Source organism: Myotis davidii, unplaced genomic scaffold (assembly GCF_000327345.1).
Source record: "Myotis davidii unplaced genomic scaffold, ASM32734v1 scaffold534, whole genome shotgun sequence".
In the NCBI taxonomy this organism is placed as follows: Eukaryota; Metazoa; Chordata; class Mammalia; order Chiroptera; family Vespertilionidae; genus Myotis; species Myotis davidii.
The window spans coordinates 4,935,328-4,960,851 of NW_006286678.1; the positions used below are offsets into that span (position 1 = coordinate 4,935,328).

General features: G+C 37.8%; 1 protein-coding gene across 11 annotated transcripts in view; it reads left to right on the forward strand.

Annotated features, from left to right (window-relative positions):
* Positions 1 to 24,499, forward strand: part of RNF38 (ring finger protein 38) — a 76,459-nt gene extending 51,960 nt beyond the window's left edge. For 10 of the 11 annotated variants that reach the window (XM_006758485.2, XM_015560522.1, XM_006758487.2 and 7 more), the window contains 8 exons: positions 6,339 to 6,506; positions 7,958 to 8,128; positions 10,157 to 10,318; positions 10,617 to 10,723; positions 12,152 to 12,236; positions 15,832 to 15,953; positions 18,864 to 18,963; positions 21,035 to 24,499. In XM_006758485.2, the coding sequence (XP_006758548.1) occupies positions 6,339 to 6,506; positions 7,958 to 8,128; positions 10,157 to 10,318; positions 10,617 to 10,723; positions 12,152 to 12,236; positions 15,832 to 15,953; positions 18,864 to 18,963; positions 21,035 to 21,097 (978 nt within the window). In that variant the 3' untranslated portion in view covers positions 21,098 to 24,499. Of the gene's footprint in view, positions 1 to 6,338; positions 6,507 to 7,957; positions 8,129 to 10,156; positions 10,319 to 10,616; positions 10,724 to 12,151; positions 12,237 to 13,238; positions 13,294 to 15,831; positions 15,954 to 18,863; positions 18,964 to 21,034 lie in introns of those variants that run through there. The other variant, XM_015560523.1, reaches the window with a different exon arrangement.
* Positions 24,500 to 25,524: the final 1,025 nt, after the last annotated feature.

Genomic DNA, 25,524 nt, shown 5'->3' on the forward strand with positions numbered 1-25,524 from the left:
GCCCTTGTCAGCCTGGGGGAGGGGCTGAGGGCTGTTTTTAGGCGGGCCAAGCCCCCCAGCAAAGTAATCTCCCCAGCCTCTCCTTTTTTCTTTTTCTTTTTTATTCTGGGATTTATTTACCTTGTATAGCTGTCACTGGAGCTGAGAGCCAGCTCCAGCTCTGAGGCCGTTGCTGGCTGAAAGCAGGTACCTGGGTTTGTTTAGATTCTACAATTGAAACTCTGTTGTCATCACTGGCCGTTCTAAGCTCTGAGGCCGAGCTGGCTGAAAGCAGGTACCTGGGGTTTGTTTAGGTTCTATAATTGCAACATTGTTGCATCCGGAGCTCAGAGCTGGGCAAGCAAGCCTCACGTTCGCTTCAGCTGCCTGGCTGCCGGCCGCCATCTTGGCTGGCAGTTAATTTGCATATCTCACTGATTAGCCGATGGGAAGGGTAGCAAAGTTACGGTTAATTACCATGTTTATTATTAGATAGGATAATAAAAGTATAATATGCTAATTAGATTGGACGTCCTTCTGGAGGACCTTCTGGATGAAGCTGGGGCTGCAAGGGAAACCCAGGTCCCGGGCACCTGCTGGTGGCTGGAGGGAAGCCTGGGTTCCGGGTACCAGAGGGAAGCCGGTGCCGGCAGCTGGGGGGAAGGAAGGCCTACTCTTGCATGAATTTCGTGCATTAGGCCTCTAGTCTATATATAGAGAGCCAAAGCAACCAGTTGACTATTTGATAGGTCAACCAGTAACTATAATGCACACTGACCATCAACTAACCAGTGCAGGATTGGACATAAGCAACCAACGCAGGGCTCTTGGCTAGTGAGCCTACCTAGCAGCAGTGCCTGGCCCGGGCTCGGGCTCAGACTCCTCCCCAGCCACCAGCCACGGTCTAATCCCCGCAGGCCACTCCAAGGGACCCCACCAGTTCCCAAATCCGTGCACCGGGCCTCTAGTTTTTTATATAAGGATTGAAATGTAAATTCTACATAGCTTCCCTTGGAAGAAAGTTGTACTTTTAAAAATTAGGATCAAAATGCTTTGAAAAATTGATAAGGATGCCACACCTCTTGTGAGCTTGGTTAAGGAACAAAGGACAAATGTAAAGAAGAGTAGGAATAATTAAAAGACATATATCCACACATGGGAAACATTCAAAGAATTTTGTTCAGTTGTAAAATGAAAATAGCACCTATTTTATAAGGGATGTTGGGAGAATTATGAGTTAATTTATTTTGAGCACTTCAACTAGTACAAGTATATTGTACTCAGGTATAAGTGCTCAAGTATATTACTTCATTGCTAACTATGATAATGAAATTCTATATATAACCCTGGGGGGGGGACGACAAAAAAAAAACTTAAAGGAAGTTTAAAAATTGACTCAAGAATAATAGGAAAATTGGAATTACCTCAGTAGTGTGAAGGCTAATTAGAGATTACCATTAAAAAGGCACAGTGACCAGATGGCTTCACAGCTATTTCTCAAATCTTCAAGAAACACTTATTTTAATAATATTTAAATGATTCCAGGCTTTTTTTTTTAAGGTAATTTTTGTAATGATTTTATGAAGCCAGTGTAATTCTAATACTAAAAGCAAATAAAAGTGGGAATCCCCTCAAAAAACTCTCAAATATATGACTTTCTCAACAGACCTTTAGAAAACACCATCTACCAATGTATCAAAAGAAAAATAACCTATGACCAAATAAGATTTATTCCCAAGTAAGAGAGGATCATTTAATATGAAAGTATATTACATCAACAAATAAGAGAAGGAAAACCACACATGATTATATCAAAAGATGTTGAAAAGTCAGTTAAATAGTAATAAAAATTGATAGTTGGCTCATTGACTGAAGGTCACGGTTCAATTCTGGTCAAGGGCATATACCTCTTACCTTGTACCTCAGTTGCAGGCTCAATCCTCAGCCCTGATGTGTACCTCTCACATCAGTGTTTTTCTCTCTCTCTGTCTCCCTCCCTCCACTCTCTCAAAATCAGCGGAAAAAAATATCCTCAGGTGAGGATTAAAACAAAAACAAAAATTTAATAAAAACTGGAATAAAATAAAATAAGAGGGAAATTAAGTCAAACTAACAGCAAGTATCCTTATTGGTGAGAGATAAATTGGAAACTACAGAGATGCTTACTTTGTCCATTTTTACTTAATGTTATAGTAGAAGTTCTACCAAATGCAATAAGATAATATAGTAATTAATGGATATGAAAAATTGAAAGAAATAATTGTATCTTTCTCACCCTCATATAATTGTAGAAGAAAACAGATTCTACTTTAAAAGATTTTGATATAGTGCCTAAATACAAATTAAATGTACAGAAATCAGGAACTTACATTGATCAACTGATGAGTAGATAAAACATGTTATATCCATACAATGACTATTACTCAAAAAACAAAGTACTATTTCATGCTACACCATAGGTTAATGTTGAAAACAGGCTAAGTAAAAGAAGCCAGTTGTGAAAGGCCACAGATTGTAGAGTCCATTTATATGAAATGTCTGGAATAGGCAAATTCATAGAAATGGAAAGCAGGAATAAACAGTGATTGCTTATTATTAGTAGAAAAGTACAATAAATAATTTCTTCATACAATGGAATATAATATTACAAGGAATTAATCAGAATTCTGCCAGGAATGTGAGCAATATCTGCAAGATATGGAGCAAGAGAAGCAAAATTGAGGACAGTATTATGTCCCATTTTGTAAAGCATGATAAATATGCTTATGTTGGACTACATGTGAACACAAAGAAAAATATGAAGTATATACTGGACTTAGGTTGTATGTACTAAAGTGAAGGGAATGAGAAGGTGGTTAAGTATGAAATCAAAGAAAAGGAGAAGACCACATTTCAGAAAAGATGAGATCTCATTTAAGACAAATTATGTGTTGGGTGTATAGAGAAATGAAATATATATGTAAATATTAAAACAACCTAAGATGTCGAAAATTTAAACAGACCAATAGCTGTGGCAGGAATATGTATATGTATATAAATATATATATATAAAAATAAGAGTCCAATATGCTAAGTGTCGAACCATTCAACTGGTAGCTATGACACACACAGACCATCAGGGGCCAGACACTCAACGCACAGGTATGGAAACATGGAACAGACATAAATCTCGGGGGAAAAGGATTGGGTCCTGTAGGGATTGGGCTAAATCCATGCACCAAAGCCTCCGACATCCCCCGAGGGGCCCCAGATTGCAAGAGGATGCAGGCCAGGCCGAGGGACCCCACCGGTGCACGAATTCATGCACCAGGTCTCTAAAGAAATAATAAAACCCCTGTCTTTAGAAATTACATCTGAATTGTCTAATCTCTAAAGAGCCAGCCAATACAGTAGGTCCTCAGGATATGTCACAGATCCATTCCCTAAGACGCGATGTAATGTGATTTTTGCCGTAAGTTGGAACCCTCCTACGTAAGCACCTACGTCACTCACATGGAGCACATACACAGCAATAATGAAGTGAAACAGTAAAAAAAAATTTAAAAGATAACAATTCCTGACCTTTACTTGTGGTAAATAAATAAAAAACATAAAGGACATAAGTACATACGTCGAAATGATGGAACTTTTTTTTAATATAAATATATGGGAGATGGTGACGTAACCACAAAATGATGTACGTCAACCTGAGGACTGTCTGTAATTACATTCCAATTTCAAATATTCCAGATCATAGTAAAAGAAGGCTTCCAAGTATATTTAATGAAACTTGTATAACCTTAATAATGAAATCTCGTAGACAATACAACAAAACTATCAATTAGTTTCCCTTTTGAATACAGCTGCAGATGTTTTAAATAATAAATCATAGCTAGTGATATAAAAATCTATTAGAATTATTGAAAGAATTAATGTTAGTGTTTATTCTGGAAATGCAGGATAAGTTCAACATTAGGAAGTCTTTCAAAGAGATTAATTCCAATATAACAGAAAAATATTTTGTGAAATGCAAAAAATATAAAATGTAGCTATCATCCTATAAAAGCCTAATATGCTAAGTGCCCGGTCATCCGTTCAACCTATCAAAGCATAACCTGCTAATGACGTGCTAAGGCTGCTCAACCGTTGGCTATGAAATGCACTAACCACCAGGGGGCAGACGCTTCGACCAGTACGTTAGCTTGCTGCTGGGGTCCTGCTGATCAGGACTGAGACAGGCCGGACATGCCCTGGAGCCCTACCGTGGTTCCCCCTCCTACTCCCCTCCCCCCAGCTGGCCAGCCTCCCGCATCTCTCCCTGGCCCTGATCGTGCACTGGTGGGGTCCCTCGGCCTGGCCTGTGCCCTCTCGCAAATCAGGACCCCTTGGGGGATGTCAGTCGGTTTGGGTCCAATCCCGCAGGCCAGGCCGAGGGACCCCACTGGTGCACGAGTTTGTGCACCAGGCCTCTAGTAATACAATAATTAATAAATAAATAAACTGTTTTGCTTACAACTGTAAACTTTTTATGGAAACTACAAAAACTACACTTAAACTGCATTCAATATTAAATAGAAGGTCATGATAGAAAAATTTTTGTTTTTAAAAAATTGAAACATTTTTTTCTTTATTGTTGAAAGTATTACAGATGTCCCTGTTTGTTTCTTTGTTTCCCATTGACATCCTGTACCCGCCCTTCCCAGGCCTTCACCACTCTATTGTCTGTGTTCATATCTATAATAATCTATAATAATAAAAGCATAATATGCTAATTAGACCAGATAGCCGAACGACCTTCCGGACAAAGCCACGGCTGCGAGGGCATAGCCCCATGCGTGAATTTTGTGCATTGGGCATCTAGTATGCATATAACTTCCCTGGTTTTGTTTTTTTAAAGCATTTAGCAAAAGATAAAACATAGACTGGGGTTTTTTTTACACATGACAAGCAATAGGTGCTTATTTCTTTTTTTTTTTTTTTTAAATTAAATTTTATTTTTTATTGAATTTATTGGGATGACATTGATTCGCAAAACCATACAGGTTTCACATGTACAACTCAATAAAACATCATCTGCACACTGCATTGTGTGTCTGCTACCCAGGGCAATACATTTATCCTTTTACCCAGTACTACTACCTGTGAAACAAATAAAAGCTACTAATATGTAAGGATATATATACCGTATTCAATGACATTTTTTACAACTAAGAGGTCCAGTCGTGCACTGGTAGGGTCCCTAGCAGCTGCCGGCTGCCGGCCAGGTACTGCCGCTGGCTGGGGCCTGCCTCCCTTCCCCCAGCTGGCCCGCCCCCTGGTCAAACTCCCAGAAGAACTCTGGTCGAGGGGACAGTTTTCATACTATGCTTCATTATATAGGATAGGATTATATTTGTATTGGCAAAAGAGTGAAAAGTAGAATGACCATTAGTATAGGGGAAATAGGATTGTGTTAAGTGAGTTTACTTGAAATATCTGGCTAGTATCAAATAGAATGATTGCATTTAACTCTGAAGAGATATATAAAATATTAATTGAAAAATAAGTTGCAAGATAATGTCTCATTTCTATTAAGAAAACAACAAACATGACAATAATTTGTGGGTAATCGTGCTTGTATATGTTTGTATGCTTATGGAGAAAGATGCAGAGTATATGTTATTAACATTGTTGCAGGACAGATAGTATGAGAATAAGACCAGAAGAGATGGAAATGATTTAACTTTTTAAAAATACTATTCTTCAGCCCTAACCGGTTTGGCTCAGAGGATAGAATGTTAGCCTGCGGACGGAAGGGTCCCAGGTTCGATTCCGGTCAAGGGCATGTACCTTGGTTGCAGGCACATCCCCAGTAAGGGGTGTGCCGGAGGCAGCTGATCCATGTTTTTCTCTCATCAATGTTTCTAACTCTCTATCCCTCTCCCCTCCTCTCTGTAAAAAAATCAATAAAAAACATATATATTTAAAAAAATACTATTCTTTGTTGTTTCACTAGTTGCAATTAAACAAAACATTTTTTCCTGTTGTTTGTGGCCAGGTATTAGAAGATGCAAGCAGTCATTTCCCCAGATTTTCTCTTTAGAAAAGTTTCAGCAGTGTAGAAGAGTTAATACAGCATTTCATTTTTTTTCCTGGACTTTTCAGGATAGCTTTTTGGGAGAAGAGTTTAGTCCCAGTTTTGTAGGCATCATAAACTGCTTTTGAAACAGACAACTTTTCTATCCAATGACAAATAATAGTTTAGTTGAAACTGTTGAATAAGTACATTATGAAAACTGTGCCCCTGAGGAGAATCAATAAATGACCAGGTTTTGACTTTTAATAGTGATGTTTTATTCCGACAGTTAAAATTCTAACAGTTTGCTTTTCTTTCCTAATAGCTCCATCAGGGCACCGTCCCTGTTTCTTATACAGTAACAACAGTGGCACCACATGGGATTCCGCTCTGCACAGGCCAGCACATCCCTGCATGCAGTACACAACAGGTCCCAGGATGCTCTGTGGTTTTCAGTGGACAGCACCTCCCTGTCTGTAGTGTGCCTCCTCCGGTAAGTCTGTGCACTCCTCTGTAGAATGGCTACGTGTGTTATGTAAGTAAACAGAACTTAAGAGACTGGCTTCTGTAGCTTTTCACTCCCAACTGAAAAAGGCTATTTGATTGCAATGGCTATCTCAATAGCTTTGTTATAGTAACAGTTTAATAAATTAGCTTTAAAATTTGGTATGTTTTTACATTAATTAAATTGTACATATTTGGATATCCTGAAATTGAAAGCATGTTCCTTCATATATCAGCACAGTTTATAATTAAATCTTAATTTAGGTTAGCCTTGGATTATTAACATAGGATATCAAACTAGTTAGTGATAAAGTCTAGTTAGTGATCAGCAGTAATAGTCTCAGCACTTACTGGGTTTTGACAGGTACGTTGAATGCTTGGTCTTTTTATTCCTCACTATAGGAAGTCTGTGATAAAAATGGTATCCTGTTTTCTAGATGATGAAATGAAAATGACTTGCTTAATAGAGACAGTTATTATGAGAGAACAGAGATTTCCACCCACTTCTTTCTGCCTCTTAAACTTAAACTTTATCTTTTAATCTACCAACCCCACCCCCACCCCTAGTCCAGCCTCCATATTTCACAACTGAGATTGCTGAAATCCAAGGGATTTAAATGACCCAAGGGGTCAGTTATGTTTTCAAAGTAAAGTACTTCACTAAATATATTAATACAACCCTAAACCTTTGTTTGAATGTGAGATTAAAAGGAACACCTATATACAAATACCAACCCATTTTAACATTAATTTACCCAAGCTTGATTTTTCAGTCAAGATTATGGAACCAGTGTGCTAAGTCAGCAGACTTAAAATATTGAGAGACCTTAAATCACTTAGTTGTGAATTGGGCTCCTATAAATAAAAAAAATCTTAGAAATAAAAAATTTCCAAAGAGAGCTTCTTGGAAAGCAGTATCTGCTGCATCTTAAAGTAGAGAGAGATTCTTCTGTTTTCTCCCATTTCATACTTGTTAGTAAGACTAAAGTAAAAGTTGGGTGTTTTGACTGATTTGTAAGAACTGTATAAAATACAGAATAATTACTAGTTACCAGTATTTTACTAATAGAGATAAACATACACTAGTATTTTATTACTATAGGTCAGTGGTCGGCAAACTGGCTTGCAAGCCACATGCGGCTCTTATGCCCCTTGAGTGTGGCTCTTCCACAAAATACCACATGCGGGCGCGCATGTACAGTGCGATTGAAACTTCATGGCCCATGCGCAGAAGTCAGTATTTTATGGAAGAGCCACACTCAAGCGGCCAAACAGCCACATGTGGCTCGCAAGCCACAGTTTGCCGACCACTGATACAGGTTATTAAAACATTTTGGGGGACGTGGCAATAACCTTTCTATCCCACTGTATAGAGTTTTGTTTTGTTTTTAATTATGTATTCTGATACCTTCAACAAGAAAATAACAATTTCTCTTACAGATGCTGCAAGCCTGTTCAGTTCAGCACTTACCAGTACCATATGCTGCATTCCCACCCCTTATTTCTAGTGATCCATTTCTTTTACATCCTCCTCACCTTTCTCCTCATCATCATCCTCATTTGCCACCACCAGGCCAGTTTGTCCCTTTCCAAACACAGCAATCACGATCGGTAGGTATTTCTACTTTTATGTCTTTAATATTCACAGGATGTTTAGACCTAAAAGGTAGATTAATTTAGTAGATGTAAATTGTTACCATTTAAAAATTATAACTTGGGCATTCTTCTGGTTCTTTTTTTCTTTATTGATTAAAGTATTACATATGTTTCCGTCCCCCCCCCCCCCAATTACCCTTCCCCATTACCTCCCCACCTCCCCACTCATGCCCACAACCCCTGGTGTCTGTATCCATTGGTTATGCTTATATGCATGCATACAAGTCCTTTGGTTGATCTCTCCCCCTTACCATTCTTCTGGTTCTTAAACGAATTAAGGACTTCAAAGACATACAAATTCATATAGATAAATGAGCTGAGAATTACCTTGGTTTCTTAAATTTTTCTAGTTATTTTATGTCACTTGTCTGATTTCAATTTGTTCCTTCGTATCTGTAATCTTTCATGAAGTAAATGTGAAGAAAAAGTCAGTTTTCTTGTTTTTTTCCTTTAATGTATTTCTAAAATGGAAAGTGAAAATATTATAAAATTGTTTATACTTGTTAGGATAATAATCACTTCTGCAAGTAAAGTCACCCTCTGAGCCTCAATTGGTTTTATTGGAGGCTTGTTTTCTATTGTGTTCTCACAAAAAGGTAGATGAGATAGTCTGTTAACATAGTTAATTCTGCCCTGGGACTGGAATATAGCTGAGAGGCATATTATTTTAGGGGTCTGGAGGAGGTCAGTACTGTATAGGTGGAAGGAAGAGCACAGGAAGAAGGTCCACTTGTGTTTTGGACAGCCAAGTTGAACATCTGAATCATGCATTAAGAGAATAGGACAGAGAACATATGGAAATGATTAGAGTGGAAGAGTTTAGTCCTGTGGAAGGAACTGCAGCATTCTTCCTAATAGCCAACAAAATAGAAATAGTGCAAATGTCTATCAAGTGATAATGAATAAGCAAAGTATGGTGTATCTATACAGTAGATTATTCAACCACAAAAAGGAGTGAGGTATGACACGCAAACTATAAGATGGATAAACCTTGAAAACATAATGCTATATGAAAGAAGCCAGATACCAGGGCCACAATATTACATGATTCTGTATATGTGAAATGTCCAAAATAGGCAAATCTATAGAAATGAAGGTAGATTAATGGTTGTCCAGAACCTTGGGGAGGATTGAGGAGACCTGACTACTAATGGGCATGGGGTTTGTTTGTTTTTTGGGTGGAGGGGGAGTGGGTAGGAATGTTCTGGAATTAGTGGTGAATATACAAAAATGACTTGTACTCCCCCTTATGGTGAATTTTACAGTATGTGAATTATATTCAGTAAGCTATTTTTTTTTAATCCCACATGCTATTAGTTTACATACACTATGTGTCCTATGTGTTACTTGTACATTGTCTCAGTGATTACAACACACTTTTGAAATGGGCTATGGACCTGTCAGTTCTATAGATGAGAATATTGAAGTTCCAATTAAGTAATTTACATAAGTCACAATGATAGTGACAATGCCAAGAATCTAATGCCAAAGCCCATAAACTTTCTACTGTCACGTAATGCCTACTGTCTCTTACCTCATTTAGCTCTGGTTTTGATTTATAAATAGATATACACTATGTTCAATTTCATGTTAAGAGTTAAGTGTCTGAAAATCCTGTGAGTAGTAGGTCAGTGTATCCTATGTGTTGTAATTTTAGCCATGCAGTTGGCTTACTACATGACTTTTTGCCTTTCCTTCTCTTAAGAGAAAGTTGAAATAATAAAATAAATGTATCTTTTAATTGATATGTCTAGTCAATTAAATGGAAATGTTTAATGACATATTTCAAAAACTTTCTTAATTGAAATTCAATTAAAGGCAGGAAGATTTTACTAGGTATGTCCACATGTATGAATGTAGGTTCATGTGAACATCAAGAAATGTATGACTTTGAAAATATTGGGTGTGTGTGTGTGATTTTTATTAGTATACCGCAGTATTTAAACACTGGAAGTACATTAGTTTTTTTTTCCCCCCCCTCAGCCTCTGCAAAGGATAGAAAACGAAGTGGAACTCTTAGGAGAACATCTTCCAGTAGGAGGTTTCACTTACCCTTCTTCAGCCCATCCCCCAACATTACCCCCATCTGCTCCTTTGCAGTTCTTAGCACATGATCCTCTGCATCAAGAGGTGTCCTTTGGAGTAGTAAGTTTTCATTCAATGTTATTATTTGCTTTCGTAACTTGTTTTGAGTTATTTCAATGTAACTCTACATGTTTAGAATTTTGAATGTATTGGTGTTGGAAAAGTGTATTTAGAAATATACAGATGTTTTAAACTAGTCATTGCATCCATATGAACATTTAAGAAATATTAAATACCACTTGAATAGTAAAGAACTTTCTAGGTTGTTGGTTGTTTTAGGTTTTTTTAAGAGACTTTGACATTAAATATTTATAAAAGTAAAATGATCAAATTGTCTAAACATTTTTTTCTTCTACAGCCTTATCCTCCATTTATGCCCCGGAGGCTCACAGGACGAAGTAGATACCGATCCCAGCAGCCAATACCACCTCCCCCTTATCATCCCAGCTTACTACCATATGTGTTGTAAGTTCTTTCTTATTTTAATGAGTTCTAAATTTGGCATTCTTGAGATTCTCTTTCTTTTATGAGGATCTTCTATGTGGTTTATAATTTAGAGTGTTAAATATTTGTTTGTATTTAATGTTAGTTATTGGGTATGGGACTATTTAAGGGTGAAAGAGAAGAGTCAATGACGAGAGAGAAATGGGGGGAAAAGAAATTTTGAGCCATAAAATAGGTTTACCAAATCTAAAGGTAGGAAAATTTAAAATTTTTGCTACTTTTACAACTGGCATCACTTGCCATCTTCTTTGATTATCCAGCTTTTGATAACTGTTGTTTCTCTCAGTGGAAGAGAGAAAGAGAAGTTATTTCTATGTCTTATAAATACTCTCTTAGAGGTCCTGGCTGGTTAGAGCGTTGTCCCAATACCCCAAGGTTGCAGGTTAGATCCCCAGTCAGGGCATGTGAAAGAAGCAACCAATAAATGCATAAGTGAATGTATCAACAATTCGATGTTTTTTTAATTTAAAAAAAGGAAAATAAATACTCTGTTAGAATTAAGTTTGTAGCAGAAGCACTCATGGGTTAAATATATCTTTATTTCTCTCTCATGTAATGAAGTCCAGAAGTAGGCAATTCAGATATGATTTGTTTAGTCCCATAACTCTGAGGAATGGTTCTGCCATCCTATGGCTTCCTCGATCTAAAATGGCTCCTCAGGTTCCAGCTATTAAGTCAGCTTTCCAGCCAGTAAAAATAAAAGTGGATCTCTTTGCTTACCTGCCTCCTCTCAGGAATACTTCCTAGAAGTTCCATGTATTACTCCTGCCAAATCCCATGGGCCAGAATGTAGTCTTATGTCTGTAATTAACTGCTAGGAAAACTAGGAAATGTTGTCTTTAAGGTCATGTGCCTATTTTACACTATTTTGATCATTGTAGTTCTATTGTAAGTCTTAAATCAGATAGGATAAGTCTCCCAACTTAGTTCTAAAATGATCTAAAGTCTTTTGTGTGAGCCATATAAATTTTTAAATCAAATTAGTTTCTACTTTATAAAGGGCTTGCTGAGGATTTTGGTAGGGATTGCTTGAAATCTATAGATCAGTTGGGGAGAAAATTGACATCTTAATATTGAGTCGTCTTGTCAGTTAACTTACACAGCATATTTCTCTATTCTTTTTAAATTATCCTTACAGTATTTTTGCAGTTTTTATTGTGTAGGTCTTACATACGTTTTGTTGAATTCATTCCAGATATTTTATGTGATTTTATGCTATTGTAAATGATATTTTTTAAGTGTCAGTTTTTGTTTATTGTTAGTGAAGTCAGTTTTTTTTAAAGGGTTGCCACTGATTGACCCCGCCATTTGTCCCTATACCACTGGACTTTGTTTTTCCTGTTCACTGAAGTAATGTATCAATGCTAGTGTTGGTTATTTTCACTGCAGATCAATGCTTCCAGTGCCACCTGCAGTAGGCCCAACTTTCAGCTTTGAATTGGATGTGGAAGATGGAGAAGTAGAAAATTACGAGGTGAGTAGGTGAACTTTGAATTAAGTTGGGGAATATTGTGTGCATACAAAGCACTGTAATACTCAACTCACTCATCTAATTAAACATTATTAAGTGAATCCTTTGTACATTTCAAGATACAAATATGTTTGAAAGAAGTGTTCAGCATCCTTAAGGATATTTTGTCATGTACCACACAGCTCTGATAAAAAGACTTTTGGTACTCTATTAATAGAGTTACATACAACTCAACTATCAGAGAATGTATATGAGAAAACAGTGAATTATAAATTGATGTTCTCAAAGATTTTGTGGAAGCCAGAAGTGTTAGAGCTGATTCTTGAAGCATGGGGAAACTTTTTCGTGCATAAGGTTGAAGCAGGAAAGTGCTGGATATTCTTGAGGAATTGCATATAGTCTGTGGCTAACGTGAGATTTGATTGGAAAGCTTAACTGGTTGTCCTTGAGTGTCCTGCTAGAGAATGGACAGAATTTTGAATATTATGGGATGAAGGAGCCGTTACATTTTTTGGTGCTAATGGATCTCTACTTGTGAGTCAGAACTCTGCTAGTATGAAGGAATAGATGGGAGAGGTTAAGAAGTTGGTGGTGGGGAAACTTATTTAATAGGTCAGGCAATAAATTATAAAACCATGCAAGCTTCGAACTTTAGGAACTGCAAATAGAAAAAAGTACATCTTCAGAGACATTTTTAACATTTGAATCAACAGGAGTAGAGTTAGGGGTGTGAGTGGGAGGGTTGCAAAAGAAGATGCTCTACAAAAACTGTAGTAGCCCACAAAGAAGGCAGAAGATGACCGTAGGTCAGGTAGATGACATCATCTAATTTAGATGATGTTGATGTTACAGTATTTGAAGATAGAAATAGGAGGTGCAGTTTAGGGGTTGGAAGGCAAATTCGGATTTGGGTATGTTGAATGTGAGTGACTGTATGTATGACTTGGTTTTGATACTGCCAGCTATCTTTCTCACCCCAGCCTCACGTAGTTTCTATTTATACAGTATGAATACAGATGCTCCTTGGCTTATGATGGGGTTACGTCCTGATAAATCCATTGTAAGTTGAAAATACCATAAATTGAAATGCATTTAACCTACTGAACATCATAGCTTAGCCTACCTGGTTTCTAATGAATGCATGTCGCTTTTGCACCATTGTGAAGTGGAAAAATCGTAAGCCAACCATCGTTAATTGGGACATCTGTGCTGGAACACTTTTTTTTTTTTTTTTTTTTAGGTGAACTGAACCTGGGGAGAGGGAGGAGAGATCTCACACACAATCTTAAAGCATCTTTGATTTGTTTTTTAAATGCATGTGGAAGAGATCAGGCCAAATGCTATATTCTTCCGTAGTTTTCAGAATGCCATTATATCACTCTCTTTCTACATATATAGTCACACTGCAGTGTCCTTTGGCTTCCATTCCCAGATTCTTGAGAAAGGGGCTGTAGTAATTTCCTGATTTTGTTTCTAGAACACTATGTTAGCTTTGTATAGAGCGGTAAGGAAAGGAGTTGGTTCTCTTTTAGGTATTCTGTTAGGTACTGAAATTGAGTCTTCTTTCATGCTACTGAAAGGACAGCTTTTCATTGAACAAATTATATTACATATACCAATAGGAAAATTTTGTACTTAGCATTGGAATCCTTTCTAGACTGTATTTTGGATTGAATATGTTTGATCTTCTGCAAAGTCACACTTTATTCAACCAAGAAAATCGTGCTTGCTTTTCTTTTATTTCAATAGTGTGCACACCTACAACACTCCCTAGTCCAGAGTTTTCACCATTTTTTTAGTCTACCCTATAGATTCTTGCCTGTGTGCTTTTACTCCCCTTGATCCTTCTGCCTAATTATTTTTACCCCTTCCTCTACATTTTGAAACTACTTCTATGAAAGCCATTTCTAGTCCATTATCAGATCTAAATGTCTCTCTCCCTCCTTTTTGTTCTTACAAAACCATATGTAATGATCATGTTGTGCCTTCAGTTATCTTGTTGAGAGCTTGGTTATCATTACATTCTCCTTTCAATAAGGGCTTAATGAACATTTTATTGAATATAATTGTCATATTTGTGTTAGTTGACCTAAGTGTCTTATTATATAGTAGAGGTATAAATATAGATAAGCTATATCATAAATTTTATATGCTAATTGTAATCAGCACCAATTTAACAACTTGTCTAGCATTTAGAAGAACTTAGGGGCATTCGTGTTCACAAACGGGATGCAATTTTAGGTGACCCAATTCTCCAAATGAAGCTGTACCAAAAGCAGTGTCATGATATTAAAACATATACCATTAGTTATTGAGATTTTTTTTGAGAAATTATTTGTTCTCTCATCTGTCATCATTTGTTACCCATTCTCTTAAAACCCTGTGGCAGCCTTTAAAGGGGGAAAGCAGCACACAAAGGGCTGCCTGATTTTAGGATAAAGCAAATGAATAATTAGAGCCATTGAAAACTGGGAGAAAGGAGGTACTTGTATAAACCAGTAAGCATAATTGCTGCGATATATTGAAACATCAACTATGCTAATATTCATGAATTCATAGTGATGCTTAAGAAAACACACTCAGTGGTCTTATTCATCCTGCACTTTATATATAATTAATACTACTGAATACAATTTGGTATGGGGCAGTTGTTCAGTATAGAAGTATTTCATCTAATGAAGAAAGAATGATAGAATATTACCATTTTACCATCTTTACTGAATAAATGAACCTAGGCAGTGTTCCATCAGTGGCTGCTAACATAACAATTAGGTGTGGTAAGCTATGATTGAAATACTCAAATCCACCAATTTATAGGAAATACAGGGGACAAGAAAACTCGAGTCAGGGTGGGATGGTTCAGTCAACAAAATTCAGACTGAGAATTTCTACAGGCCATTGACCTGTTTTCTTCAATAAATACAAAATCTAAAAAAGATACTTGAGACAGTATCAAGCAATGGGAACAGATGGATTTATTTGGATTGTGATTTGAATAAACTATTTTTAAAAGTGTTTTGAAAGTAATAGAAACAGACATTTGACAGAGAATTATAAGGTGTGATGATGATGATGATGATGTGATTTATTCCCTTTTAAAAAATCTTTCCTTTTTTAGAGTGGTGGTGTTCAACTTGGGGATAGTTTTATCCCCAGGAGGATATTTAGCAACATATGAAGACATTTTTGATTGTTACAACTGGGTGGGAGGGTGTTACTGGCCTTTAGCAGAGATGCTGCTAAACATCCTACAGTGCACAGAACAGCCCCCCACAATAAAAGTTATCTAGCCCAAAATGTCAAAAGTGCTGAAGTTGACAGACTGTTTTAAAAATACATACAGAACTATTTTATTAATGAAATACCATGTTTTAGTTTTGTTTGAAAATACTCTGGTATTTAGAAATAGACAGTAATAGGTGAAATAAAATTAGCCATGGATTGTTGAGCCTGGGTAATGGGAATATGGAATTTCATTATACTGTACCTCTTCTTTAGTATGTATTTAAATTTTTCCACAATAAAAGTAGTTTTTTTAAAAATTACTGCTATAGAAAAATTTAAAGAAAATTAAAGTACATTTCCTTTTCCACAACAGGCCCTTTTAAACCTGGCAGAGCGACTAGGAGAAGCTAAGCCACGAGGATTGACTAAAGCAGATATTGAACAACTTCCTTCATACCGGTTCAATCCTAACAACCACCAGTCAGAACAGACTTTGTAAGTACATTTTTCTGATATCGCTCTGTTAATTTTCTTTTCTACCTTTATGAAATAAAAGCGTGAGAGCCATAGATAACTTGATAAAGTAACCTCTATTTCATAATCTTGGCCTATGTTGTCTAGTTAGGTAGCAGCTAGTCACATGGGGCTGCTTAAATTAAATAAAATTGAAAGTTAATACATTGTTTGCGGGTAGTTTTTATCGCACGCTAACCGGTGGTGCAGGCCATTTTTTGCTAATTTTTTGCGCAAATGGCAACGTTCAGTAAAATTACAGTAACTTTAGTTTAGGTATTTATATGTTACCCGGATTCTACCGCTAGTCTATAAAAAACGTATTAATACGTGTCCCGCACTCTACTACACTGGTAGAACGTATAAATACGTAAAACGTATAAATACGTTCCCAGCATACAGTGTGTTAAGTTTCTTAGCAACACTAGCTAGTGATGCTGTATTGAAAGATGTAGAACATTTCCGTCACTTCAGAAAACTTTATTGGACAGTGCTGTTCTGGACTTTTAGGTTGCCTGTAAATTTTATGATCTCTGATTCAAACTGCAATATTTTATATATGATTAAAGTCTCATACAATTAAAGTTCAAAGTTTTTACCTAAAGATTCTGCTTTTTATAGTATCTTCTTTATAGCAACTCTACTGAGATATAATTCACATTTATAGTGATTCTTAGTATATTCAGTGTTTTGCAAACATCTTCACAAGCAAATTTATACCATTTTCATCACCCCAAAAAGAAACTCGTTACTCATTAGCAACCATTCCCCATTTCTTTCCAGTCCTCTTCACGCTGGCACAAACTCCAACTAATTTTTTTTTAATCTCTATAGAGGTACCTATTCTGGACATTTCACATAAATGGGATCATATAATATACCAGAGGCCCGGTGCATGAAAATTCATGCACTGGAGGGGAAGGTTCCTCAGCCCAGCCTGTGCCCTCTCACAGTCCAGGAGCCTTTAGGGGCAGGAGGCGATGCCCCCATCATGCTTCTGCTGCTGCCACTGCCGGCAGCGCAAACCTTTGTCGGACCTGGTTACCTGAGCCTCTGGCGGCCCTGGGCGGCTGGACAGCCACCCATCCAATGCTTGCCTGTGCCTCAGGCCTACCCTGGGCGGCGGGGCAGCTGACATCCGAGGCTTACCTGCGCCTCAGGCCGGTCCTGAGGGGCTGAGGGCAGGTCCAGGTTCAGCACCTCTGGCGGTGCTGAAAGGACTGGGGGACTCTGGCGGAGCTGAGGGGACTGGACACTGCCATCTTGTGGATATGGGCGCCAACATCTTTGTGATGGTCAATTTGCATGGTCTTTATAATCTGGCTTCTTTCACTTAGCTTGTGTTCAAGGTTCATCATGTCATAGCTTGTATCAGTATTTCATTCCTGTTTATGGCCAAGTAATATTTGATTGTATGGACACACTAGATCTTGTTTGTCCTTTCCTCAATTGAACATTTGGGTTGTTTCCACATTTTGTCTAGTATTAATAATACTGCTGGGAACATTTATGTACAGATTTTCCTTGCTGTAAAAGTAGAGCGTTTCATAAACCAAATGACATGAAGTGAAGAAGCAGTTACCATTAATCTATATGGAAAATATTTTTAGCATTTATAGATCCAAAAATTAACCTACCAAATTATACCAAAAAACATAAAACATAAAGTAACACTAACATACAGTAAAAGCAAGAATGATATGATAAGTACACAGTCTATACAAAGTATAATATATGTACAGTGTAGTTAACTTATCAGCATTGGGAAGACAGAGAGCACATTGGAACTGGCTGAGAGGTGGGAGTGATGGTGTGTTGTAGGAGTCATCAGAGGGAGGGGAGATGGGAGGTACAGGAGAGGCAGAAGGTCATCTGTTAACATGTAATTGTTGTCTGACATCATCATGGGAGGCAGGTCACCACCATCTACACCTCTGTGCCATTTACCTATCTATTTTTGTTTCTTGTGCTTTCAGTATCTCAAACCATTGCATACTTGGAAGTCACGAAGATTTACTCCTATGTTTTCTTCTAAGATTTTATCATTTTTAGCTTTTACATTTAGGCCTTTACTCCATTTTTTTAGTTAATTTTTATGTATTGTGTGAGGTAATAGTCCAACTTGCTAAGACTGTCCATTTCTAGCACCCCTTTATTGACTATCGTAGTACTTGTTAGTATTTACACATTGCAGATGGATCATGAGAATTCCCGTGTTTTCTATTCTAAGGCTTGTGGCCAATTACAAGAATACTTTAAAAAGATATTAGCTTGTAAGGACATGTAATAAATAACTTCAAAATGCAATGGGTATTTAATTTTAAAGCGTGCCTTTAACATTTATGTAAAACATTTTTTGTACTCGTTCAATAGAAACTTAGATGGCCACTGAGTAAAGCTAGCAATGAAACCACTGGTCCGCAATGTGTTAAGACTAGCTTGGGCCCTAGCCGGTTTGACTCATTGGATAGAGCATTGGCCTGTATACTGGAGGATCCTGGTTTGATTCCAGTAAAGGGCACGTGCCCAGGTTGTGGGCTCAATCCCCAGGGTGGGGCATGCAGGAGGCAGCTGATCAATGATGCTCTCTCATCATTGATGTTTCTATCTCTCTCTCCCTTTCCTTTCCTTTCTGAAATGAATAAAAATTAAAAAAAAAAAGACTAGCTTGGATGTTAAACCAGAGATTTTCCTGATGATTTCTCAGTAAAGAAAAGCACTTTTACTGCATGTCTTAATATCATGATTTGTGTGTGTGTGTGTGTGTCTTAAAATTTAAATGACATTTTGATAAGTGAGATGGTAAATGGTTTTTTGGGGGGGCTTCAGTAGTCATAACAAAACAGAGAACCAATAGGTTTTATGGTTAAATGACCTTTTTGCTTTTTTTAGGTGTGTAGTATGCATGTGTGATTTTGAGTCAAGGCAGCTACTTAGAGTTTTACCCTGTAACCACGAGTTCCATGCCAAGTGTGTCGACAAATGGCTTAAGGTAAAGTGATGGCACCTGAGAAGAGAATAACATTGAATTTCCTTTTTTATTGAGCATAGTTTCACGTAGAGTAAGTCCATCATTGGTGGGGAGTGGGAAAGGAGGTAAAATACAAACACAGCTTTCAATATGATTTCTAAAAATGAAGGGAAAAGGCCAGTAAAAATGAACTATAAGCCCTAACTGGTTTGGCTTAGTGGATAGAGCGTCGGCCTGCAGACTGAAAAGGGTCCCAGGTTCGATTCTGGTCAAGGGCATGTACCTTGGTTGCGGGCATATCCCCAGTGGCAGGTGTGCAGGAGGCAGCTGATCAATGTTTCTCTCTCATCGATGTTTCTAACTCTGTCCCTCTCCCTTCCTCTCTGTAAAAAACAAATAAAATATATATTTTTTTTAAAAAAGAACTCTAATCATCATGGGAGTGATTTTGTAAAACCTGAAAAGTGGTTATCTGTCTTTCATAATGAGTACTAGAGCTTTTAGTTTTGTTTGAAAATAATCTGGTATTTAGAAGTAGACAGTAATAGATGAAATAAAATTAGCCATGGATTGTTGAGTCTGGGTAATGGGAATTTGGAATTTTAAAAAACTCCATCTCAACAAATGACACCACCATTTGCTGAGTTGCTAAAGCCAGCAACATAGGCATCCACTTGCTCTCTTTCTACAAAGAGACCCCTTGGGGGATGTCTGCCAGCCCAGGCCCAATCCCCCCATGCAGTCTGGGGCTCTCACAGTCCTGGACCCCTTACTCCTTACCGCCCGCCTGCAGCGGAGGCGGGAGAGGCTCTTGCCACTGCTGCTCTCACTCGCCAGCCGTGAGCCTGGCTTCTGGCTGAGTGGTGCTCCTGTGCTGAGCATCTGCCCCCTAGTGGTCAGTGCACATCATAGTGACCGATTGTTCTGCCGTTTGGTCGATTTGCATATTAAGGTTTTATTATATAAGGATTTTCTAACTTTCTCATGGTATATAGGAGTAAGGCCTGGGTTCATTATGCCAGTTTTCCCCTGAGTTTAGAAGGGAGCTCCTTTGTCAGAGATTTACATGGGAACAAACCTCTAGTGCTTCTAATTCTGACCCTTTTTTCTTTTGTAGATATTAAAAATTTTTTAAGTCCAAAGGACACAAATTAGTTAACTTTATGTTGTGTGGGAATTTTTTAGAATATTCTCATTAGGAGATAATAATATTGGGCTAGATAACTTCCCAGTTTGGTGAGGAAGACAGATGAGCACAGATTAAGGGTACCCAGTTTAGCCCAAACTGAATCCTGAAGGTGAAGAGTCTGAACAATTTAGAAAAATAAAGCATTAAATACACTCAGCCCTGACATGTGAGAAGAGAGAATAATCAGAAAACCATAGGTTCCATGTGGCTGATAACTAGTGTATGCTAGTGGCAAGAGAAGAGACAGACGTTCAGAAATGTAACCAGTGACCAGCTTATTGTGAAGTCACTGTGAAGTGTGAGATATCTTGAAAGTGATGTGGAAGAGAGATGAGTGAGATTGTGTGTTAGAAAGATCACTGGCCATTGTTTAGAGAATGGACTACAAGGAATAATTTCTGAAAGTCAGGAAGATGGAATAAGGATGTTCTGAGCCATACACAGAACAAATAGTGGCAATTAAAAGAAAAGGACTGATTTGAAAGCTGTTATAATAAAGAAATTAGAATATTTGATGAATATGGATTGTAGAAAGAGAGCAGGTGGATGCCTATGTTGCTGGCTTTAGCAACTCAGCAAATGTGGTGTCATTTGTTGAGATGGAGTTTTTTAAACCAGTTAATTAAATTGGTCTGAACTGGTTATGGATAATGTCTATATGGTGAAGGTAGACCCTTTAAAAAAATTAATCAAAAATAAAACCAAAAAAGTCAATCATAGGTTATTAGTTTTTTGAGATTTAATGGGGTATTTTTAAAAAGACAGATTAAATGATTGCTTTGTACCCTCTTCAAAGAACTAAGAATGTAGAAACTATATGGGAAGTAAAAAGAGTTCCGTTGCTTTTAATATGTTTCATTGTGTAAGTCACAATTCAAACAAGTTTTCTCTTTTGTGTTGTAGGCAAATCGTACTTGCCCAATTTGTCGAGCTGATGCTTCAGAAGTGCATCGGGATTCAGAATGACCAACCTAAGAGCACAAATTTAGTTTGGGTGTTCCTCATCACATGTATATACGGACTATCCATTGAACTTAATCTGTGTGGCTTCCAGCCCTCCCTTTACCAAAAGGGTCAATGGACCTTTCTTTGCACTGTGTGACTTAATCAACTATAAAAGCTTACAATTAGTCTTCATAATTATGGGATTGTTATACTAACCGTGTGATTGGAACTCCAAAGACTTTTTCTTTAGCTTAATTTTGTGTGTGCACTAACATTCCCTGGTTTTTGTGTGATCATTCCGAGTGTTGCTGCAAGATTACAGTGGACGTGATCTTTTAGCATGTGCTTTTATAAGAAGTGGTAGCTCCAGATGAATAGCAATCTACCTTATATAGAGCCTTCAGAAACTGTGAGTGGAAATGAATGCAACGTATGACTGTTGGTGATAAATGTATCTCTGTGTGTGAGAGAGAATGTGTAACTACTTGTGTGCAGGCATGGTAGCTAATGTGTGTATGAGATCCTATATACCAGCATGTACCAAGAATGTGTGTGTAGTTTTAATTATGCTGCAATGTATAATCTGGTGTGTTATTTAAACAGCACTAGTACTGTACACTGGTTTTTTCCCCCCCTTGTGTTTGCTGTTGCACACTGATTGCTAAGGGTGCATCAATTACAAGCATTGAATACTCCATCCCCTACCCTCCCAATGAATGGAACGAGAAAAGCTGCCTTCCTCTGCTTCAGGCAGCTGTCACCTTTTCTTCATTGGTGGTCCAAGTGGGTCACTTAAGAAAAAAAGGTGTAACAGATCTCACTCCATGAAACTGATCTTTTTATTCTGTTCTGAAAACTTTTTAAATCTCCAACTTGCTGTTTCCAAAAAGAAGGTGCAATATCATACATCGTCAGTTAGCAATATTAGCATTTCAATCAGTGATTTGAATGTTGATACTTGTTTTTTCCTTTACATTTCCAGTAAGCTTCTTACAGGAAGTACTTGTGATTTTTTTTTTAATGTTTAGATTTGTAGTCTATTCTGAAGATATTTGAGTAATATATTTCTAAGAATACCACTGGTCCCATGAAGTCTCACTTCCTTGACTTCCAACAGAACAAAATCTGTTAGCTAACTCAGCTTGATTTTTGGTATATGTTCTTTGTTCAAGCTCCCATGGGCAACTAAGTTGTTTTAAGAAAACTGTATTTCTGTTTGTGTTAATTCACCTGCTAAGCTCCAATTCTGAAAGTTGTCTAGTTCTCTCAGTAAATGTGCTTCTCATCAAAACCCTTGATTCCAGGATGGATCAAGTGCTGTGACAGCTCTAGTTCCTTAGACCTGATGTGCTTTGATGTTTTATTGTTTTCCTTTTTGTTTTGTTTGAATGAGAAAAATATTATATAACAGGTGTCCAAAATACTTGCAGTATAAATGAAGATATGATTTTTGTATAAAAAATAATGCTGTAAAACAGGAATTGACCTTCATTTAGTTGATCTGAAATATTTCAATACATAGCTGTGTGGGGTTTTTTAATAGATTTATTGAGCATAATGCAGATTGTTTAAATTCAGTTTTCCAGCAGTGTTTAGATTCTTCTCTCATTCTTTGTGTGCTCAGCATTGCCTGCCTCTTCCCTGCGGTTGATGTCATTGCTTTGCAGTAGCACAAGCTGTGTAGTTCCAGTCAGGATTGTGATGATTTGCTGCCAGCCTCACTCAGTTTTCAGTTGGCTCTGTGTTGGTCTTCTACTCCGACAGTGTTAACTACTTATTACTGCCATGCTACTTGCCTTCCCTTGAAATCTCTATAAGCTCATCACAGCTTAGAGTTCAGTAAAGTCAATTGACATGGAAGCACAATTTTGCCCTTTTCCAGACACTGTTGCCTCTAGTCATACAAATAGAATTTTGCATACTTTCTGTTTGCCCTTAAATTTGTCAATGCATCATAAATACATCTAAACAGTGATAAAACGCACATGTTACTTTTAAATCATTAGGATATCCCCCATCTATTCCTAATGAATAAAAAGTTTGTTCAAGACCAAAATTATTGGCATAATAATCAGCTACATTACAAATCACGTAGAGTTTACTCTTTATTTTTTTTAATTAAAAAAATCATGTTTAAAAATGGCAAAAGCCCATCTTATACATACTCTTTTATATAGCTGCAAAAAATTTTTTATCTGTACAGATCTAACATAACACTACTACACTCAGTATTCATTTTATTGAAGCATGCAAGTAAAGCACTTTTTCTAATTTATATAGATACCTAATTAACAAGGCACATTGTACTAATGACTAGGAAAAGTAGCTCTTCCTTCCTTCCCTCTGACGAGTTCTTGTCATTATATCCCTTTCCCAGTAAATTTTTGAGAGGCAGTTGGCAATTTAGGAGGCAGCAGCGTCTATTGGTAAAATTCTGAATTGTTGGCTCTTGTGACTGATCTCTTTGGGAATGCCTTTTCTTTGCATGGCCTCTTAGAGATGTGTGCAGACTTGCTTATTAAGTGGTTAGTACATATTAGGAGTATACATGCATGTGCTCTGAACCAGCTCAGACTCACCAAATGAGCAGCTTTGTGGCTAGCAAAAGAGAAAGAGCAGTTGATTTGTTCCAGCTGTTGTCACCTTGGGTGATGCACCAGATAGCAGGCAGATGTTGGTTTGTTGCCTTCTTCCTCTTTCCTCCTAAAATAATACTGGCTTTACCATCTTAACTCTGCTATGGGATTTTGTTTTGGGGTTTTTTGTTTTTGACATGAATTATCATCTTTGATTATTTTTTTTCCCTGCCAGCCACCCCCACCCTATCCCCCAAAACAGAACAAAACAAAAAGTAAGTCAAGGCCTCCAGGTATCGAGATCTCATTAGGATTTTCTGTCCTGATTTTTCTTCTTCTTTTTTAAGCAAAATTTTAAAAATGTGGAAGCATATTTAGATTTTATACACTCTCTCAAATGTGATTTGTTAAGATTCTTAAATTTGGGCCTCTTAAATATTTTGAATGAGATCTATAATTCACTTGTGCAGGTATTTTTCATATATGTCTTTAGGCCTTCATTAGGAACCTATTTTCCCCCTGTTGTACATTGGGTTACCTCATTTTGCTGTTTGTTTCAGATTATGAAAGCTTACAGGGGTGTTTTTTGGAATCATTTGCTGAGTCATTTCCTCAAATCATATTCCATTGTATCAGTTAACATAGTTTTAAATGTATGTATTATAAATATCTGTAACCAAATCATTTGAAGGCTTGATAAATTTTTAACAAAGTTTGTACATTTTTTATGAAAGTTACTAGTAATGCTTTACTAAGTAGTGCAATGAATTTTTATTTTTAATCCCTGTGCCCAATTTTGGAGTTGAGAGGGTTGTTGGTAATAAATGTATGATGTACACTTAACATATTTTGTTGTGTTATGTTACTGTGTGGGAAGGGTAGGGGTTGTGTGTGCTTGAGGGAGGGGGTTGGAGATTCCAGCAAGAAGATAGAGCTGTTGAGCTACTAGCAGCTAGATTTAATTTTTTGACTATAATTCCACTTTTGTTTCTGCATTTGTGTAAACATCTTTGAAATACAAAGCAACTAGTATTTTAACATGTGGTACATCCTATATAATAAAAGCCTAATATGCAAATTGTTCCCTTGACTGGAAGTTCAACCAGGATTTCGACCAGGGGCAGGGTCGGCTGGCCCCTCCTCCTGGACGGCCGGGCCGGATTGGTCCCCATTGGGGTGTGCTGGCCGGACACCATGAATTTGTGCACCGGGCCTCTAGTGATTATGTAACAAGGCCTAAAAGATAGCCAAGTTAGCCACATTTGTGGCATAAGCTTATTGAACAGTAGAGAAGCCTAAGTCGGTAATGATTTCTTTCTTTACTAGAGGTCTGGTGCACAAAAATTTGTGCACTTGCGGGGGGGCGGGGGTCCCGCTCCCCGGGGGGATTGGGCCTAAGCTGGCAGGACACCATGTTTGTGCACCGGGCCTCTAGTGATTATGTAACAAGGCCTAAAAGATAGCCAAGTTAGCCACATTTGTGGCATAAGCTTATTGAACAGTAGAGAAGCCTAAGTCGGTAATGATTTCTTTCTTTACTAGAGGGGTCTTTCACAAAAATTTGGGCACTTGCGGGGGGGGGGGTCCCGCTCCCCGGGGGGATTGGGCCTAAGCTGGCAATCAGACATCCCTCTGGCAGCCTGGGAGCCCTCGAGGGATGTCCACTTGCCAGTGGAGAGCAGGCCTAAGCTGCAGTCGAACATCCTTAGCGCTGCTGAGGAGACGGGAGAGGCTCCCACCACCACTGCTGTACTGGCAGCCGTTAGCCTGGCTTGTGGCTGAGCAGAGCTCACCCTGTGGGAGCACACTGACCACCAGGGGGCAGCAACTGAATTGAACATCTGCACCCTGGTGGGCCGTGTGTGTCATAGT